Here is a 22,123-nt window from a genome sequence, read left to right as displayed (position 1 = left end):
TTATCTACAGCAAGGAGCTGTTTCAAAATTATATATTCACCCTTTGCAACTAAATTACCTACCCGATGAGAAACAAGTCCATATTTTCCAAAGCAGCTGACTTACCAGTACAAAGTGCATAGAAACTACCTTTTTGACAGTGCTTTTAGGTGGTCTATAAAATTTATATATCCATATTTATTGCATTCAGTTTCTCTTGAACAAAACTATTTTCCTACACAGTCTCCTATTTGCTTAAAAGAAAAATTTGCATGGTAGCAGAATTATTAGAGCAACATGAGATAGACCCATTACAGTTAACAGCATGTCAGCATTATCTCTAAAAACCCCTATCTTTAGGAATTTATAACAACTGTAAAACACATGTTCCTGGCTGAAACTTGACAAATAAGAGCATAATGTATCTGTGAACATAATCTAAAATTTAAGGGAGAGAAATTAAATTTTGCCAGTCTTTAGCATAACAAGATCTAGGCCTCTGTGTATTTAAAATAAAATGACCATATTATTAATGGATGAAGATCTAATACTATGAAAGGACATTTCTTTCTGAGTAGTTCTCAAACAGTAATTCCCCTTAATTTTAAATGGCCTCCTCAGCATGGACTTCAATCATGAAAAAAGCTAATCTTTACAGAAGAAATCTAAAACTTAAAAACAAAGGAAATGATATAGTTTTTTCCTCCATGTTTTGTGTATCTTTGCATCTCCCAGCACACAGCCTGAGTACAACAGACTGTGCTCCAAGGCGGTCAGCAGGGGCCAAGAGACATGGAAACCTCATCTTGACCACAGCACTGTAATGAAGCCACTTGTGACTACACATCTAGCCTACAGGCTGCAGTTGCCTTGCATATGGTATGCATCACCTTTTGGCAAGATGGTGAGGAAGATTGGCGCCACACAGCAACAGATCTAACACCTTCTCTAGCACCCTACAGATCCCTGCTCTAAGGGTACGTCTACACTTACTTCCTGGTTCGGCGGCAGGCAATCGATCTTCTGGGATCGATTTATCGCGTCTTGTCTAGCCGCGATAAATCGATCCCGGATCGATCCCGGAAGTGCTCGCCGTCGACGCCGGTACTCCAGCTCGGCGAGAGGAGTACGCGGCATCGACGGGGGAGCCTGCCTGCACCGTCTGGACCCGCGGTAAATTCGGACTAAGGTACTTCGAATTCAGCTACGTTATTAAAGTAGCTGAATTTGCGTACCTTAGTCCGAAGTGGGGGGTTAGTGTGGACCAGGCCTAAGGCATACAGGAGTGTAGGCTCACTGAATCCTTCCCATCCTCTGCAAAGACTAACAGGGAGGAGGGAAAGTAAAGGGGACAGGAGAGCATAGATAAGAGTAGAGCAGTGAGGATTTGTCTTGCTACAAATATTAAACTACATAAGCTACCTGGAAATTACTAACATGAAAATTGGTAATGTTTATAAAATATAAAAAGGTGACTACCTTATATTGAAAAAATAGGTTTGAAGAACAAGAGCTCAGGAATTTCTGGCTATAAATAATCTAAAAACATGTGAATGAGGGACAAACTGTATTTTTAAAGATGTGTTTTACTTTCATTTTAGGTTGCGGTTTCAATCTTCATAAAAGAGGAAATAGCTTTACACAGAAGGATGATTTCTCACAACATGACATGGATAAGATATCCAAGCCATAGCTTCGACCCATCTATCAGAATAGAAGACCTCATCGTTTCTCAAAATGTCATATCAAGATTTATGCACTGTTACATTGCCTTCTTTGTACCAACAGGTTTAATAGCCGGCATATTTATCCTGACCATCTTCATAAAGAACTATTTGCGGCATAGTGGCTTGGAAAAATTAGACATATTTCTTTTTTATTTCACCATCAGCAATATTGTAATGATATTTTTTTCATTTACTGTCATAACTAGACCTGACTATTTAATGGCAACCCAGTTAGGGTGTGGAGCTCTGTCGTTTTTTTTCAATGTGAGTTATTTCAATTCTCAGTATCTTCTGATTTTGATGCTTCTTGCTTTTTTATTCAATAGATTCCCACCAAGGACTGTTTTGATGACCAAAGCAACTCAAAGTCCAATGTTATGTGTTGGATTTGTACTAACATGTGCCTTCTGCATATCACTGGTAGTGGTGGCATTGCTAGGCACAGATAACTACCACAAAGAAACAGACTGCCAGTTAGACCCATTATTCGCATGGCCTGAATATGAGATTATTAAATTCAGCTTTGGGTTTGGAATTCCATTGTTTTTCCAGATACTCTGTTTTATTCTATTTTTTGTTAAAGAAGCACAACCAGAAGCTCCAACCCGGAGAGAGAATATTCAAGCTTATCTAGCTGTGCTGACTATAACCGTAACAATGTTTGTATGCCGTCTGTTTTACAACACTATGATTCTCTCCAGGACCACATTAAAGATACACAAAAGCATTGGAACCCCCAAGAACGAGCTAATGATGAATATTGCAGAGATAGTGTTGTTTAGTGAGAACTGCATTAGTTTGATATTCATACTTTGTCTTCATAAACCATGCCAGGCTGGAATACTGGAAATCCTAATGAATCTCACAAAAGTTTGCAGAAAAGATACTACCAACAATCATCCTGAAATACCAGTAACAGATATACATGGTGAAAATGGGTCTCACTGACTTCCCTCCCCATGCAAAGTATTGAAACATTTTCACTTGTTTTATTAAGAACTGTCCATCGGTTTTGGCCCAAGACTAGACCTACCTTACAAATATCTGAAGAAAAATGTTGTTTGGGACCTACCGTCAAGGTTTTTAAAATGAAAGGAACTGGTTTATGTTGGAATTTCTTAAACCAAAACAAAAAGTCTAACACATACTGATGCCAGAACAGCATGCTTTCTTGATGACTTCAATGCACGAGCACGGAAATAAACAAAAGCACAGCAAAAGCATCTTTACCAAAGACAAAATCAGGAGGGAATGACATTCTGTTTTCACAACTGTATTTCCATGCAACTGGAATTTAGTGTACTAGAGATGGACAATAGTTATGTATTATACAAATAATGGCTAATTCGAAGGGCCATAGCAGTAAAATATGCCCCAAGAGTGAAGAAAGTCTTGAAATTGTGATATTGGCAGAACTGTGATATATTGTAGATTATTCCATAATTTAAAAAAACACAGTGCTAACCTGAGAACATTCTCTCCCCTCCATCCATCCTCCCTCTTGGAGCCCATCAGGGGATTTTTTGCCTTCATTCCCCTTGTGGACATAGCAGTCTTTTGAGAGAGAGGAGGAGAGCTCCAAGATTGTCTATTTATCCACGATAGCCTTTGGAGAAGTGGACAAGTTAAAGTGTCTCAAATACAAGGCAACTCTGGACCGAAGGGAAGACTTCAGGACCCTCATGAGTCACAGAATTAGGACAGAGAAACAGGATGGCAAATTAAGCCCGTGTATAGGAATGCAGGATTTTTTGTTGATGACTTCAATGCACAAGCACAGAAATGCTCAAGGTGCTATAAGCTCAGCATTAAGACTGAGGATAATTAGTGATGAGGCTTATGGGAAGATGGATCCATTTAGCTCCATCCAGATTATAAAGGAGGTGAGAGTGTCTCTTTGAGCAAGAGGGAAATAAAGACCTAGGGTAGTGAAGGCCCTGGAGGTGAAGCCTCTAGGAAGAGGGAATCTTAGGATGAGGTTTTTTAAAAAAACAAAAACAAAAAACAAAAACAATTATAAATAAAGGTAGACCCCAAGAAGGGGAGAGTTTGGATTCTAATGCGGGTTCTGTGTACTCTGCTGAGGACAGGGTAGGGACTAACATTTGGTACTAGAGGTGGGATTCCCTAAAACCCACTGCACAAAGAGGAAAAATGGAAGAAATTCTATATGAATGGTAGAACAGCAACTACACCATCAGCCAGTTCAGAAAGTCCCCTTGCAGCATCAGCACAGGCTGAAGTCCAATAACTACCAGTTTCAGATGCAAATGAGGCTTACCTGGTTTCTTCTGAGTGGGTAGTTACTGCAGTTCAGTGGGACAAGGAGTCAGGAACTATACATTTAACCTCCCCTCCTCCGCCCCCCCTTTTTCTGACACGGCAGTGCAAACTTCATACGAGGCTTTGGACAAGCATGTGGCCATAGGTTACAAGGCTATTGGGACTTATTTTGGACTGACTGGGAGGTCTCATAGGAGACTTACCAGCAGAGATTTTAAAGTGAGCTCTTTCTGTCAGGGGTGCAGCCACATACCTTTGCTCAATATTTGATGGCTTGGGAACTCATTGGCTCAGGCATAATACCCAGATGGTAAGGGAACAGATGGATTTTATAACAGTGAAGCAGTGCTGGAAAGTCTGCCTGAGAGGGTGAAGGCTTGTTTGGACAGCTGGTGTCAGTGCACCCTGGTACAGGCACACAAAGAGGACTAACTGGCGGTTAAGCCACTAGAGATAATCACAGCCATGTCCTAAAATAAAGGAGGACATCCAGCTGGACAGACAGTAGAACTGCCACATAGAAGAACAAGGGAGCAACCAAAAAAGATGCTTGCCCAGAATCCAGTAAAAATCCAACACATTTGACCTACTGTCCATTTCCAGGGTGGCCAACTTACACATATAAAAAGTCCTGCTGTTTCTGGAGCGTGACTACATGGACCTATGTGGTCTCACTAAAGCCATAAGGACCGGCCTTCTGACAGGAACAGAGTGCCAATACAACTAGAAGGGGGACAGTACAAGACCTAAGAGACTTGGGAGCGACCAAACATAAGTTAGGAGATCTTAGTCAAGAATGAGATACTACAGGCAGCAGAACCTATTAGATCACTTGTGTCAGCATGGGATTCCTGGACAGAGCCCATGACTTTTGTTTCCCTATTTGGGAGTCATATGAATTGACTCTGTCCCCCTCATCACCATGGCCTTGTCAGGCGGGGAGACTAAAGCATTTCCCTGGAATCCAGGGCATGTCCTGGGCCCTTGATAATGGTCATGACAAGGAAAACACCATAGGCAGTGAGGCGACTAGGTTTAGTGGCAGCAACATGAGACTGGGAATTGGGTCCCGCATGGGTTGAACAGGAGAAAATGAAGGTGAGCATACCAGGGAGGGGCTGGAAGGTATGTAATAGGGTGGTGGACTAAAACCCCTTATTGGAATATAGATGTCATCCTAGGATCAGGTGCTCAAAGCTTCCCTTAAGATTCAGGGTAATCACTGCTGGGACATGATAGCAGGAAGGTCCATTTAGTTCCAAACAGGATATAAGGGGGTGGGAGTGTCTCTTTGGGCAAGAAGGAACAAGAAGGAACAGCCAAGGGGGGTGAAGAAACTTCGGCTAAGGTTTATATGGTTATGGTTTTTAAAGTTATCACTAACAGGTGTGGGGTAAAGGCTATTTACCAAAAGACTAGTGTGCACTTTCCTTCCCTTACCAGCAATAGCTCTGTTAACCACCCTTTCTCCTGCCAGGCTCACCTAATTTGCTGAGAAATAGTCCACCTTTATTTCTGGCCATATCACCATAAATTAACCAATGGCATTAGTTAAAAAAAGCCAAGGGTGAATATTATGTGAAATGTGTACATATGCTCCTAGGCACCCAGTTTGCTCTGGAAAAAGCCTGTGTCTTTCATTGTAATGCAAGTGATCTAGGCTGCTGATTGCTGGGGAAGTTGGGTGTGAATTTTAGTGCTGATGAAATACATTGGAATGGCAGCTCTAGAGACTAAGGACTTGCCTTCACTGCAACATTTAGCTCAAATTAGTACATGTGAGTTACTCAACTCAAACTAGCCTAGCTCAAGTGAGAGTGATCACATGCAAAACACCACTGGACCAAAGCACAAAGTGATTGGATTAACAGTTGACTGATTCAAGATGCTGCATCCCCTGTTGCATTGCTAAAGTCAGCAGCACTGGAACTTCAGATCACACCAATTGATGGAATAGCTAGATCAAAAAGTACCACTTAATTTAGTTTAGAGATTTTTAAATCTGGGCATGAGTTGTGTTGGAGGCAAAACTTGAGTTACACCACAAGCTAACAAGGTAGCAAGGATGAGCCCTGAAGCCCTCTATATAGTCACAGAACATATACACCTCAGACACTAACAACAAAGATTTCCCCACAATGTCCCACCAATAAAACTAAACCTGACCTGCAACGATCACTTCTTGGGGTGAAAGGATAGGTTTTAGCCTTGATTCCTTAGTTTTAGGCACTGATTGGCCAACGATGGGGCCAATTAATGCCAATGGTATTGGTGGGTTTTATGTGGACACATGTCCACATACCTGGGACATGTCTGAGAAATGAGACTGATGTATCCAGCAAAGGCTGCCAGGCTCAATTGGGATTTCCAGAAAGCACTGCTGTTTCTTTGCACAGTGGATTGGTTTAGTTTTTTAATTTCTTATTCTACTTTTATACTGATTGCAATGTGAAAGATGGATGATTAGTTACAGAGTTTTAATGTTTTGTGTCTTTTTTCTTGAAGTTTTAAAATCTGGGATACTAAACCCAGTTTTTTGTAACACAATTGAACAAAAATGAAGTTTTTACAAAGATAATTTACCAGTGATCCAGATGGTCTCCATTTGAGAACAGATTCAATTTTTTAAAACTGCTAATAAGAGAAATGCATTCGCTTGCCAATAATTCTGGAAAAAGCTGGTCCATAAAATACACGCTATTAGAGGCTTTCAATACTTCCAAGAGGCATGGAAAACAGCTACCCACTCCAACTCAGATCACAATCATGGTTAGTAACTGGGGGAAATCACCAGAGACTGCCTGGGGTTGGGGAAAGGGTGGGGAGTGGGTCCAAAGAGAAAGGATGTCACCTAAGGGTTTTTTTAAAAAAAGAAGATAAAAGTAGTGTTTGTCAGGAAAAAGATTGGGGGGGGGGGGAGAGAATTTGGGGAAGAAGAGAACAATCTACATCCAAAAATAAACTACGTACTCTGCTTATACATTTCAATTATATCAGAAAGATAAACATCCTACTTTATATTTTCTACAGATTTACACTTTGTTAATTTCAGCAAAGTTATAGAACACTATTATCAATGCCAATTTTTCTGTATATGGAGATGTTACTTTTATATTTACTTCACAGTTTTAGACTCAGACTCATAGACTTTAAGGTCAGAAGGGACCATTATGATTGTCTAGTCTGACCTCCTGCACAACGCAGCCCACAGAATCTCACCCACCCACTCCTGTAATAAACCCCTAACCTATGTCTGAGCTACTGAATCATGGTTTAAAGACTTCAAGGTGCAGAGAATCCTCCAGCAAGTGACCTGTGCCCCACGCTGCAGAGGAAGGCGAAAAAAACCCCAGGGCCTCTGCCAATCTGCCATGGAGGAAAATTCCTTCCCGACCCCAAATATGGCGATCGGCTAAACCCTGAGCATGTGGGCAAGACTCACCAGCCAGACACGCAGGAAAGAATTATCTGTAGTAACTCAGATCCCACCCCATCTAACATCCCATCACAGGCCATTGGGCGTATTTACCGCTAATAGTCAAAGATCAATTAATTGCCAAAAATTAGGCTATCCCATCATACCAGCCCCTCCATAAACTTGTCAAGCTTAGTCTTTAAGCCAGCTATGTCTTTTGCCCCCACTGCTCCCCATGGAAGGCTGTTCCAGAACTTCACTCCTCTGATGATTACAAACCTTCATCTAATTTCAAGTCTAAACTTCCTGATGGCCAGCTTATATCCATTTGTTCTGTGTCCACACTGGTACTGAGCTTAAATAGTTCCTCTCCCTCCCTGGTATTTATCCCTCTGATATATTGATAGAGAGCAATCATATCTCTCCCTCAGTTTTGCTCCTCTTTCCACTGGGTACAGCTTCCCTTACCATCTGGGAATGCTCCAGCACCTAGCCCAGTCCTGTCCTCCAAGGCTCAACTACTGCGCACCTCCCAGTGCTGTCTCAGGGCTTGTCTTCACTATGGGGGTCAGTCAATCTAAGTTATGCTACTCCAGCTATGTGAATAACGTAGCTGGAGTTGACATAGCTTAGGTCGACTTACCCCGGTGTCTTCCTTGTGCTGTGTCGACGGGAGATGCTCTTCTGTCAACTTACCTTAATCTTCTCAGGGAGCTGGGGTACCAGGGTCGACCAGAAAGTGCTCTGCCATCAATTTAGCGGGTCTTCACTAGACCCACTACATCAACCCCCATTGCATCGATTGCAGCAGCATCAATCTCCCCATAGTGAAGACCAGCCCTCATACTTCTCTTGGCAGATTCTAGCAGCCTTCACCTCATACACCCCTGAGAAGCTCTAGCAGGCTCCTCCGCAATCTGCAGCCAGCAGGGGAGGCTGCTTTGCTGGTAGCATGGAAGGTGGGCTGCACTGCTTGGATTCCTCCTTGCCCTGCTCTCACTTAGGCTCCTACTCAATTACAAGCCCCACTCTTTCTACACCATAATGGCGGGGATATAGGGGTGAGGCTGCTGTTGCCAAATTATGTGGGAGTGATGGCTACTCATATATTTAATCTGTAAAACTATTACTAATACATGAGAGCACATAGGAATTGCAGTCATTGAATCCTGTACCTTAAAAATAAATAAAATTCTTAAATGCCATTACATACTTGACTGAAAAATCAAAACACTCAATTGTTATATAGTCACAAATAAGCCTCTTGTAAAAAAATCACAATTAAGTAACTACTTCTCTTCTCAGTCTCACATATCCCTAGACAGAATACCAGTGATTATCAAGTGCATTCTTAGCAACAATAAAGTTGATGACGTACGTCAGGAGGTACCATAAACTGCAATAATAGCATGACTGTCATTTAATATGGGTTGTTAAGATACCCTTTACTATCAAATGTGTCTGGAATATCAGCAAAGCTAAGGAGATAGAAGGTGTACAATGTTCAACAGCCACTAAAATTTGTTTGAACCATTTTATATCCCTTTTTACCATGACAAGGCTGAATGCTAAAGATGCCACTGGATTAATCAATAACATTGATGTTATAGCTGGACAAACAAATCTACGTTTTTGAATATGATATGAATATGTTTTCAATCTTTTTTTTTTTTTTTTAAGAAAAGTTCAGAGAAACTTCAGTAGAGTATGACCCCTTCAGACTACAAAAAAATTTGTAATGAATATAGAACTCATAAAACTATAATAAAATAATGCTGTGTTTGACTTTTTTCTGCTTTATGAAAAAAAGCTACTTAATGGCGAGTTTCAAAGAAAATATCTTGGCCATTTAAAAAAAAAAAGTTTGTTTTATCCAAAATGCCAAAAGAATTAGTACTTTGTACAAGATTATGTATTTTAATATAAAGCCAACTGATGTTTGGAACTTGGAAAACAAGCATCTTAAACAGAAGCTTTATTTTGGTGACGCTGTCCCCTCTATAACTGATCACATCACAGGGAGGCAGCATTTTTGCTGCAACGGGGCTAAGAAATGCCCATCATCCACTTATCTTCTCTGTGCAAAGCCCTTTTACTCAAGTTTTACACAAGAAAACGAATCTCTTTCCTCTGATACTTAAAATAAAAAAATAAAAAAAGACACCAAAACAACTCAGGGAATTTTAACAATGTTTTGTAAACATGTAAAAAAGGCAACAGGCTGACTACTTCTATCCCAAGTTGAACCTGTAATTTGAAATCCCTTTGAAAATCCTGAACACGAGGATACATGCTTAACAAGACCTTCTGCAGCCTACCTTAGGAGAGTAGCTACAGAATACTGTATAGAAGTTGAGCAATGAGTGGCATTTTACAATAAAAGTCAGACCATAAATATAAAAAGAGAAGTAAAACAAAAAGCTCTGAACATTGTGCATATGAACTTTAGTTTTGTTCTTTCAAATGAGAAATAAGGGTTTAAAACATGTATCTCGTTTTAGAATGTTCTAAGACTTTTTCCAGTTATGACAGAACAATTCTGACAACCAGCAGGTGGTGTTTGTGCAATTGTCAGCTAGTTCTCTGCCCCTGGAGATGAAATGCAAAACTTCACCTGCCATAGTGGGGTTTGGAAGCAAGACTGATTCTCCAAATCAACTGCATCATTAAGCTTATTTCATACAGGTGGTTTTGAGCACAACAACTAAGCAGAGTCAAGTTGAGGATACACGAAATGCAAGGGATTAACAGAGAAATAGGACTCTCAAAGAGGATAGGAAAATTTTAGTCAAGTTTTCAGATCATTCATTAACTAAACTACTATTTTTCTAAAGTTCTAATATTTCTCTTTGGACTGTGAAAGTCTTTTAAACTCTTAGATAAACTGAACTATTGCTATAGATACACAGTAAAATATGTTTAGTTGCTACTCAAAATTAATCTTTGAACTGGTGCTCATTTGAATCTACAATTTTATCCTCCCTCAAAAACAAAGGAAGGGTAAAATGAAAGCTATATTAAGCATCGTAAAGATAGTTGATAGATATGAGGGAAAAGATTAATGTCTAGTTCTGGTAAAGAAAAGGAACCAGCAGAAATGGGGTTAATTCTAGCCTTAAAAGGAAGCCTGTTCAACACCACACTTCAAATGAACACAAATTAGAACGACCCTGGGAATCTATAAAGCCATCTTTTATTACCAAGGATCTGCAGGAAGATCTGCATTAGCGGCAAAACAATGACAGTCATTTATTTAGGATGTTTAACAGAATATGATTTTATATGGATTTTTTGTTACTGAATTGTTCAGCAGGTGACATTCAGTGCAGCTTGGTATCACCTAAATAACATTAAAAGTTTTGACTGCTGGTATAGCTGAAATTAACATATCCACTAACAGTGTATCTGAATATAAACCAGCCTTATGGTGTTTGGAAGAAAATCAGATCCGAACAAATGACTATGGATGGACACACAGGAATTAAAAGGTAAATTCTAACACTTTACATAGCTACAAACAATCTAATCGTTGAAGGTATTGGTTTGGTTTTTGGTGGACTTTTATGCATAGTTAGATTATCTTTACAGATCTACCTTTCTGAAACATTAATTTTTTAAAATATTAATTTCCCCTTCATTGCATCTGAAGCAGTTTATCATCTCATTCAAGAACAAAAATTGTTTCTATTACGAATATTTCAGAAAAAGGCAACAATTCAAATATACATGGCATGTTTAGATCTCTAATTGAAAAATCAAAATGACCTCTGATAAGCAAAATTTCATAAAAATGCTTTTGTATGAACAAGGCATCTGAAGAAGTGAGGTTCTTACCCACGAAAGCTTATGCTCCCAATACTTCTGTTAGTCTTAAAGGTGCCACAGGACCCTCTGTTGCTTTTTACAGATTCAGACTAACACGGCTACCCCTCTGATACTTTGTATGAACAAAGACTTGCATTGCAATAATGCCTCAAAATATATCCTGCTAATTACTAGCAATAGCTGGAATGATTTTTAAGTTATTAAGCCAAAAAATAAATTTCATAGAAGATATTTTAATTCTGTCCAGTTCTAATAGCCTGATCTTTTTCTCTCCTGGGAATGTGCACCACCAGTATTTTAAATCACTAAGATTTTAAAATAATAAAAAGATAACGCATCTATTAATTCATGCATTTATCCAAGCATATCTTTGCATGTGTTCTACAGGTATACATTTTCACTTTTATAGTACAGAATAGAATGTATTCATCTTATTACTAACAGGTTTATTATTTTTAAAACAAAATTATATAAAATCAACTATAAAAATATTTAAATTTACCATTTTCTTGCCTCTTTTTTTTTTTTTTTAACTTGGAAACTTTTGCCAAGATTTCAAGTTTACATAAATTTACGTTTATAAAGTTCTTATTTTTCACTTTGGTGTGTTGTTTTCAACGCCATTCCCATTATGGAAATTAATGCAGTATAATTTATTGCAAAGAAAATAAGGTTAAACATGAAGATGGTGTAAATTAATACAAATTCACATTATCTCTTAGTTTTTAAAAAATGTCTTTTCCTTCTGTCTCTTTCTCTGCAAGCAGAAGGTTCCAAGGGCATTTCATCTGTCTAGATTTTTTCTAACATTTTTGCAGCCAAAGCCTATGCTACTTAATAAGCTTGCTATTTGACTAGGAAAACAAAGAATATGATACATAGGAAAGTTCCTCTCTTCTACTCCAGAGATTAATGGGTCAACTTCACTGATTTATCCCCCTCTCATATTTATCAGTGTTAAGAGTTCCTGATTAGCACACAATGTTTGATCAGGTTGCTCCTAATAATCTCTCTCTCTCTCATGAACATTAAATGCTTTTTTTGCTGAACATTTGTTTATATGTATTCAAGCATCATGTTCCTAAATACACAATCACTTGTCTACATAAGTGTAAACCCCCGATCCATATACCATAGAATGCCCGAGCTTTAAAAAAGTTAAAATAAATCATCTAGGCATGAGTTTAATAATTTTTCATTTACTAATTGCAGGTCCAAGGATATTCAGTAATTGTTAAAAGGAATCAACGAACCTAAAATTCTACCATTTTCCAATCTGCAAGAAGGAACATTTGTGAAGAAACATTTGTGTATGTGCAATTCAATGACCATAAAGTTCAGAAAGGTCCTGCTCGATCTGAAACATTAATTTTCTCATTTGCTTTGTGCATGGCATCTTACAAATAGCAAATTTCTTAAACAGTTTACTTTTCTGTAACTGATAAATTTCAGCCAATTTCAAGCCTAATTGGTTTGGCTTCCATTCCATTTCCAAACAGTTTAAACATTTTATACAAAAAAAGTAAACCTCTTTCAAAATCCTTAAAATGCTTGCTGTAACCTCTTTGGAAATCCCAACAATTTAACCATTTTGGCACTGAAAGTCAAAGCGTGAATACCGATGTAATCTTTCCAGCAGAGATCCTAACCATGGAATCTTACACAGGAGCAGTATCACCATTTATTTGTAACAGCACATCTTTTGAACTAAATGGATCACATTTATGTAATGAAAGCATGTCTTCTATCTTGGCTGATAAATCAGAAGAACACCAACAATACATTATTGGGCTTTTCTTATCATGCCTTTACACTATTTTCCTTTTCCCTATTGGCTTTGTGGGAAACATTCTGATTTTAGTTGTGAACATAAGTTTTCGGGAAAAGATGACTATTCCTGACCTGTACTTCATAAATCTTGCAGTAGCTGATTTGATTTTAGTTGCTGACTCCCTCATTGAGGTTTTTAATCTTGATGAAAAGTATTATGATATCACTATAATTTGCACTTTCATGTCTCTGTTCCTTCAGATCAACATGTATAGCAGCATTTTCTTTTTGACATGGATGAGTTTTGACAGATACATAGCACTTGCAAAAGTAATGAGGTCCAATATATTTCGGACTATGCAGCATGCTAGATTAAGCTGTGGCCTCATATGGATGGCATCTATCTCTGCAGCACTAGTGCCATTTACAGCTGTACATTTGCAGCACACTGGAGAGGTCTACTTTTGTTTTGCAGATGTAGAAGAAATCCAGTGGTTAGAAATAACCTTGGGGTTTATAATCCCCTTTGTGATCATCGGTCTTTGTTACTCATTAATTGTTCGAGTTCTTATAAAAGCACACAAACACAGGAGTCTTCGACTACGGCGCCAAAAGGCTCTTCGGATGATTTTTGTAGTCGTCCTGGTTTTCTTTATCTGCTGGCTACCTGAAAATGTCTTCATTAGCGTTCAGCTTCTTCAAGAGAAAGGAAAGACTCTCTCTTCAGGCAACCAATCTTTTCGGCATGATTATCCCCTAACAGGACATATTGTAAACCTAGCAGCCTTTTCTAACAGTTGTTTGAACCCTCTGATTTACAGTTTTCTAGGTGAAACTTTTAGAGACAAATTACGGTTGTATGTTGAACAGAAAACTAAAATGTCAACGTTCAGTCGTTTTTGTCATGCTGCCCTAAAGTCAGTCATTCCTGACAGTAATGAGCAATCAGAAGTTTAATTTAGTAGTGCTGTATAAAAACATAAGTGAAAATTGCACAAATATAGAACAAAACGCTTGCTACTAACAGTAAAATATATGTATATATAATGCCCTGCTGAGTATTGAAGGTTTATACTCTAAATATTTTTATGACAAGACTTGAAGGTGGAAGAATACATTTTAGTCAAATTTATATTTAATTATCAACAGGATTACTAAAAGCTGACTAATAAGGGGCCTTTAGTTTGCATTATACATGTATGAATGATAATTTATCAGAAAACGTTATCAGACTAGGAAGAATCGAGATAACTCAATTATCAGAGAATAGCTACTTTGCTGTCATATGCTAGGTGTTCCCATTTAAATAATGAAGCTGCCACAACAGTGGGAAAAAACTCATTACAACACATTGATGTGGAGGTGCAGAAAAAAGTTATTGATTTTCCATCCAAATATAGTCATTTGACAACTTTGCTAAGAACTACTGTGCTGTACACAGTGCTGGATATGCTTTCTGTTCTAACATACATTTCAGGCATTGATTTTTTTGTTTCTCTTAATGTAATATAGAACTAGGATGAAGATTTTTTTCCCCTAGTTTGTAATGTTCACATCAACACTTCATCAAATCTGAAGTCATGCATAGTATCCTGCTCACCTTTATTACCTTAGCTCAGAGAATCCATCAAAACAAAATTTACTGCTTCATTTTATTTTTGAATATTGTCCATAGGAAAATGAGGGTCTTTTGTCACAAGCACAAACTACAGATTAAAGTGTCCTAATTAATGAAACTACTGCTATCTTCATTTAATTTGTGTGTGTGTATGTGGTGACTGACGTAAATGTGTTTGTGTGTGTATGTATGTATGTATGTATATACACACACACACACACACTTACGTCAGTCACCACATTTAAAATTTAATATTGTAACAATATCTGTCTTGGTTGTAAGAATGGAATATTGTTTTTTTTTTTTTTTTTTTTTTTTTTTAACTTGCCTTCTGCAAAAAATGACAGTGTAAGAAACGCTCATTAAAATGTTGGAAGCCTCATTATTTTTGGAATCACACAATTTCTGCAACTGAGAAAATGATGAGCCATCAGGTCTTTTTCCAAATCCACTGGCCTTTCTGGATATTAGATACCTGCTGGCTTCTTTGTGGATTTTCTCCTTCACAGAAAAGTCATATCAAGAAATAAAATCTTAGAGTTATGCAGTGGATTGCGGGGAGGGGGGGGCGCGGAACTTTTCCAAATTCTGCCAGCCTGGAAACTAATAACTGAGCTTTGAACTCAGATGACCTGGCATATGGCATGTAACAGGTTACTGCAAAGCCTATCAAGTCTTAAAGATCACCTTACGACCACTAAAAAAAACTCAAACATTAAATCAGAGCAGCACTGAAATATTACTTGTTATGTCTCTGAAATGCACAGAAGACTTACTACACGTATACGATCTCCTCTCTACGTTCAGGCAGTTACGCACGCAAATCTCTCCAAACTGAGATAAGAGCCCTTCATTCCTACTTCTCGTGTATTCTACATGAGCATGGTTATGACATACGAACAAGGGTTTTTTAGATCATTTTAAAGAACATTTCTCATGAAATTACATTTCTTCTGAAATACTTGAGTTTCTTAATGGAAGCTGCAGTCACAAAGGACTTGACCAATACGTGCCTAGGTACAACTGGTTGATGCGTGGATTAACGACACATTTAGCTAGACAGATATTCCTCAAATTGATTTACATGAAAACTGTATGTTGGTGTTTCCTATACCTGTTTGTTCTGGTGTTGTTTGCATATTTTCATCATCCACAGCATCTAAGGAACAATTTCACTTTTGCACATCTTTCCCGTGGGAGTGTGAATCCCTCTCCTCTCAGGGAGGACGTCTGCTTTATCATGCCTTGTACGTGTAGAATGAGTTGCTATACAACACTTAGCAACAAATCTCCCATATTTCTGCTATCTAACATGTGGTATTTTGTCCTTTTCCCACCCACTTTCATCTCTGTAATTAACCAACATTATTCACCAGCTACTGATTTGTCAGTGTATATTAACTTCATCATGGAAAGATTGGCATTTCAACTGACATAGAATCAAAGGAATGGATTCTTCTCTCAGGTAAGCACTGCAAATGATAAGTCAGCCACCACTCATGCATGTACAAAAATCCTGGATTGTTCCTGGCAAGTGTCAAAATTACCAAAATATCTTATCTGTAGTCAAAAAAAATCCCAACCCAAACCAAAAAATAATACCATAGATCAGTGATTTTATTTTATTTAAACTCACAAGAGGATTGCCTATTCTGGTTTTGGAGACCCAAAGGAATGTTGTTTCTTGTTATTCATGGATTGTAATTATATCTGTTGGATCTATGTGTTGGAAGAAGGCCTTTTCATCAGCACGAACAGATTATACAAAAAAGAGAAAGCATTTATGTTCAAAGATCTACCATGGTAGCAAATATTAGCAGAGCTCCCCTTCCTGTGCAATTAGCTGTTTCTACATGTAAAACATATTGGGAGATCACAATCACATACTATTTACTCACCCAGTCCCAAGTCCTTGAATGTTCTATACATGATAAATGTCTAACTTTGGAAATCAGTAATTTTTGACACTGCCTCTTCAAAACTCTGAAAACCTTTTGTAGTCAGCTATTGTTAACGTTCAGATACCACAATGACACCTAGAAATATCTAGGCAGGTTAGATTGTTACAGAGTGAAAAAACAATGTGTAATGTCAGGAATTACAAAATATGCAATTCCTCTTACTGACATAATATACCACATTTAGACCCAAAATTACAAGTATGCCTTACCAGGATGAAGAAAAGAAGTTTCCTGCTGCCTACACATTTTAGCTTTGAGTATAATTATGTTCTTCTTGAAATCCTAGCTATAGTTCTTCAATTACTCACTAAATAAAGTCCTCTGCTAGGGTGCAGAAAAAGCTCACCTCCTCCCACCACTTCTCTATCTTCTGTTTTTTAAATTCATGTAAATGAAGTAACATTCACATAAATGCCATTCAACTTCTATGTTTACTTTATCATCTACAGCTGCAATTAAACATAATCCACCCACACCATCCAGTGGCGGATTAATGATTTTGCCGCCCCTAGGCCCTGAAATAATTGTCGCCCCCGGCCCCATATGAACTTATTAAACATCAATATTTTCAATATCAACACCAATATTTTCACTTTTTACTTCACTACTACTTTCAACTATTTTTTCTGTCTCACTGTTGGCTCTAACTGATACAACAAAGGAATCTATTTTGCGCATTTTTGCTATCATTTCATTTTCCCTTTCTTTCTTTTGTATAGCATTTTTTTTTTTTTAACTGAGAACCGCTTAATTTCTTCCTTCTGGTCATATTATTAACATTTAGGATTCTCGCGAGTATGTTTACTAAATGGCGTCGCGCCATCATTGGTGGTTTCAATATGCACTATGATTGGTAGAATCGCGGCGTCACTGATGCCACAATCACAAAAATGATGCTATTATAAATTTGCCGCCACTGCAAATTTGCTGGCTTAGGCCTAGGCCTTGTCGGCCTAGGCGATAATACAGCGCTAACACCATCACATATGGGATCAACTTGTCTCAGGAGTTCATACATTTACAGAAAGGACAATAATTTGCCAAAGCAGGTTTCCCCCTGCCCTTCTTTTAACTTGGAAGGTGTGCTGATCATTAAATATAAAGTGCTTTTGTGGGGGAGAAAAGGGGTACTCTGGGTTGCTCTCCCATTTTCTTCCTCAACATCGCCTTTGAGTCCCACAATACAATGACCTACTCTTTAGCCAAGGAAGGTAGGTCAAATCTCCCACTGGAGACCATTAATGCTGTTCCAAACACTACATCATTTAAGAAAACATGCCTCCTCCTCACTTCCAGTTCACTCCCCCTACTAATCTTCATCTCCTTGAAAGAGAGACTGGGTTTAGGACTCAAATTCGGGTCTCCCGTATAGCAGGAACCAAAAATAAAGTTATCAGTATTTTACATCTGCTATTGATTTTGAATGGAACTTTTACCTGCAGCAAGATTCTAGAGACTTTAGAAACAATTTAAAGTTACAAAACAATATTAAAACATCATTATTTTAAACTAAACCCATATTCTAACTGCAATATTTGTATTGCCAATTGTGTGAGGAGCAACAAACAATGTTTTGTGTCGCTGGACAGATCTATCTTTTGTCAAAAAACAGTTTTGCTTTAATCTAAATTAATCTCATTAGCAACTATTTCTAAGAATGATTAAATTTAATTTTAATTAATGCTTTTTATAAATGTAAATGCATTCCAGAAAGTACTTTGAATAATTAGATTTCCACTGTAAAAAATAAAGGATGTTCCAACATAATGAGTATAAATGATCAAAAATCAAATTTAAAAATTTAAAATGTAATTTCAAAGGTAACCACTCAAAATTCTAAATAATTTAATCTTAGGAAAGGACTTCACATAGGCATTGCTAAAATGCTAGATGGATACTGCACAAAAAACTGTATATAAAATCTATGTACATTACAGGTGCTTAAATACCTTGCTATATTGGGGCCTATACGAAGTGTCTGGAGACATGAGAAAAATACAGTATTACCACTAAGGGTATTATTTCAAAAGTTCCCAATAAATTAGGCGCAAGTCCCACAGAAAAAAATCAATGAGACTTGTGCTCCTAAATCATGTACGGGCTTTTGAAAATCCCATCTTACATTAACAAGCCTGTCTCTTATCAGGGGGTAGCCGTGTTAGTCTGTATCTACAAAAACAACAAGGAGTCTGGTGGCACCTTAAAGACTAACAGATTTATTTGGGCCTAAGTTTTCGTGGGTAAAAACCTCACTTCTTCAGATGCATAGAGTGAAAGTTACAAATGCAGGCATTATATACTGACACATGGAGAGAAGGGAGTTACTTTGCAAGTGGAGAACCAGTGTTGACAGGGCCAATTCAATCAGGGTGGATGTAGTCCACTCCCAATAATAGATGAGGAGGTGTCAATTCCAGGAGAGGAAAAGCTGCTTCTGTAATGAGCCAGCCACTCCCAGTCCCTATTCAAGCCCAGATTAATGGTATTAAATTTGCAAATGAATTTTAGTTCTGCTGTTTCTCTTTGAAGTCACTTCCCCAGGTGGGTATTGTAGTTTTAAGAATGCTTGATAAAGATCTTGTAGGTGTTTGTCTCTGTCTGAGGGGTTGGAGCAAATTCGGTTGCCCCACAGTATGCCAACATTTTTATGGCTGGCTTAGAACAACGCTTCCTCAGCTCTCGTCCCCTAGTGCCCCTCCTCTACTTGCGCTACATTGATGACATCTTCATCATATGGACCCACGGAAAGGAGGCCCTTGAAGAATTCCACCTGGACTTCAACAATTTCCACCCCACCATCAATCTCAGCCTGGACCAGTCCACACAAGAGATCCACTTCCTGGACACTACAGTGCAAATAAATGATGGTCACATAAACACCACCCTATACCGGAAACCTACTGACCGCTATACGTACCTACATGCCTCCAGCTTCCATCCAAGACACATCACACGATCCATTGTCTACAGCCAAGCCCTAAGATACAACCAAATTTGCTCCAACCCCTCAGACAGAGACAAACACCTACAAGATCTTTATCAAGCATTCTTAAAACTACAATACCCACCTGGGGAAGTGACTTCAAAGAGAAACAGCAGAACTAAAATTCATTTGCAAATTTAATACCATTAATCTGGGCTTGAATAGGGACTGGGAGTGGCTGGCTCATTACAGAAGCAGCTTTTCCTCTCCTGGAATTGACACCTCCTCATCTATTATTGGGAGTGGACTACATCCACCCTGATTGAATTGGCCCTGTCAACACTGGTTCTCCACTTGCAAAGTAACTCCCTTCTCTCCATGTGTCAGTATATAATGCCTGCATTTGTAACTTTCACTCTATGCATCTGAAGAAGTGAGGTTTTTACCCACGAAAACTTAGGCCCAAATAAATCTGTTAGTCTTTAAGGTGCCACCAGACTCCTTGTTGTTTTTGTAAACCTGTCTCTTGAATATGTTCAGTATTAGCAAATGCCAAATAAGGAGATAAATCAGAAGACTGGTCAGCACAAATGAATCAGACATCCAAATATGTTGTTTAATGGGAGATTCATAATGAGAGATGAATAACTATAGATAAAGTCACTAAAGCAATTGCCTCTGACAGCTGTGCACAGGCCTATTTGAAAAATCAGCGGTCTCAGTCCACTGCCAGTAGAGAGTTGTCTTTATTAAAAATGCTAACGTGTGAGTTGGCACTCACTCACAGAAGAGACACCAAGGACTGCATGTGGAAGGACAACATACTACCTTCTCACAACTTTAGGTGGTTCCCCTCCAGCGTAGAGCTGAGAAAGAACAGTGGGAGAGCGTGAGGAAACTTCTCCCACTGCCTTTTGTACCTGTTTTATAGATAATTAGAAGACCAGTTTCCAATGCTGTCCATCTGGCACCTTTGAAAAACACTACATTCACTTTCAATTAAAAACCCAACACTACAAACTTAAAAGCATTGCTTCCTTCACTATTGCTTCCACAAATATAGGCTATGTCTACACTAGGAGATGTGACTCCTTTGCTGGTGTACACGTACTCGCACTAGCTTTCACTGAGCTAGCGCGAGTATAAATGGCAGCGTAGCCGCAGTAGCACATGTAGCAGTAGTGCAGGCACAGCTGAGTCGTGCCAACTACAAACCTGCCTGAACCTGGAGGATAAGTACCCAGCACAGAGCCTCAGCCGTGCCTCTGCTGCACTATGCATGCTACTGCAGCTACACCGCTATTTATAATCGGACACAAGGGGGAAATCACACCCCTCGTTTGCAGTGTAGATGTACCCTAAGACCCAGTGCTCACCTTTGTTTTCCAATTTCTTCAGTGTAACTTGACAAAATAAAGCCCTTATCTCTGAAACTGATTAACTAATGTATAAAGTCAGTCCTGCTAAACTTTTAGGTAGGCAGACTAAAAACACCAATGCTTTCACTTAAATGAATTCCATAAACATTTAAAAAGAAAAAAAAAAAATCACTTCTATCTGAAAATTTTGATCTTATTATTGAGACAGAGCTCACTGGTCACCTGGTGCTGGTTCTACTACTTTTTACCAGCTGCTAAATTGCATTCAAGCTAAAAACACATTAAATACTTCCCCAAAACTACTTCAGTATGTAAGAAATTGCTATAGTTAGCACAAATGTTATAGGACTACAATAGGGAAGTGAGGTTGTTTGTGCAGTTGTGAATGGTAGAGGAGGTGGGTCCACAAGAATCTCTCTATTAAGTAGTAGTCTACACTATGAAAAAGTATGAGAATCCATGACATACAGGATATGATTTAAGAATTTAGGATCAGCTCTTTGATAGCCAAGTGCATGAAATGTGCATTAAAATCGAATAGTATTTGACAGCAATTTCTACAGAAGTAGGAAAAATCTCAAATTTAAGTAAATAAATTAGCTGTATGAAGCAGCTAATTTTGCTTTTTAATAATTATCTACCATGGCAGCCCACTGTATTGGTTTGATTTTTGTTTTTAAAAAAAGTCAGATGAAATCAAACTGTTTTTTTTAAACTTACAGCAAAAATACAGATACTGTATAAGAGTAAAAATATATTTCTAGCTGGTTTTAAAAGATTCCAAAAATGCCTTAAAGTCTTAACCAAGGTTAATGCAGCTAAATTTTTCCATGGCAAGAACAATACTGGGGAGGAAGTTCCATTCCCCCCCTACTCCACCTGAAACCTCTTCCCTGGTTACCCATTCTGGTCACCATCCACACACCTACTGCACCCTTGAGAGGGCTGCCCACAGCAGAACACAAGTCACCACTCCAAGAGAAATGCATATCTTGTTGGCCAGCAGTGAATTTCATGCCTGCAATACTGATTACATTCATGGCAGTCTGTGGCCATGAAACTAGCTGCACCTGTGCCTTGCTATATAGGGGATGTTCACAGCAGGTTACAATGTTTTTTTAGTATCAGAAGGGTAGCCGTGTTAGTCTGAATCTGTAAAAAGCAACAGAGGGTCCTGTGGCACCTTTAAGACTAACAGAAGTATTGGGAGCATAAGCTTTCGTGGGTAAGAACCTCACTTCTT

The 22,123-nt window shown here is 38.4% G+C and overlaps 2 protein-coding genes across 2 annotated transcripts in view; one reads left to right on the top strand and one right to left on the bottom strand.

Annotated features, from left to right (window-relative positions):
• C10H7orf50 (chromosome 10 C7orf50 homolog) overlaps positions 1–22,123 on the bottom strand; it is a 209,526-nt gene that overhangs the window by 160,097 nt on the left and 27,306 nt on the right. The gene's annotated exons all lie outside the window — the stretch shown is intronic.
• GPER1 (G protein-coupled estrogen receptor 1) lies at positions 12,880–13,956 on the top strand. Its single transcript, XM_065412786.1, has one exon. The coding sequence runs from the start codon at positions 12,880–12,882 to the stop codon at positions 13,954–13,956; it is 1,077 nt and encodes a 358-aa protein (XP_065268858.1).

This window comes from Emys orbicularis, chromosome 10 (assembly GCF_028017835.1).
Source record: "Emys orbicularis isolate rEmyOrb1 chromosome 10, rEmyOrb1.hap1, whole genome shotgun sequence".
Lineage (NCBI taxonomy): Eukaryota > Metazoa > Chordata > Testudines > Emydidae > Emys > Emys orbicularis.
This window is presented reverse-complemented; position numbering and strand designations above follow the sequence as displayed.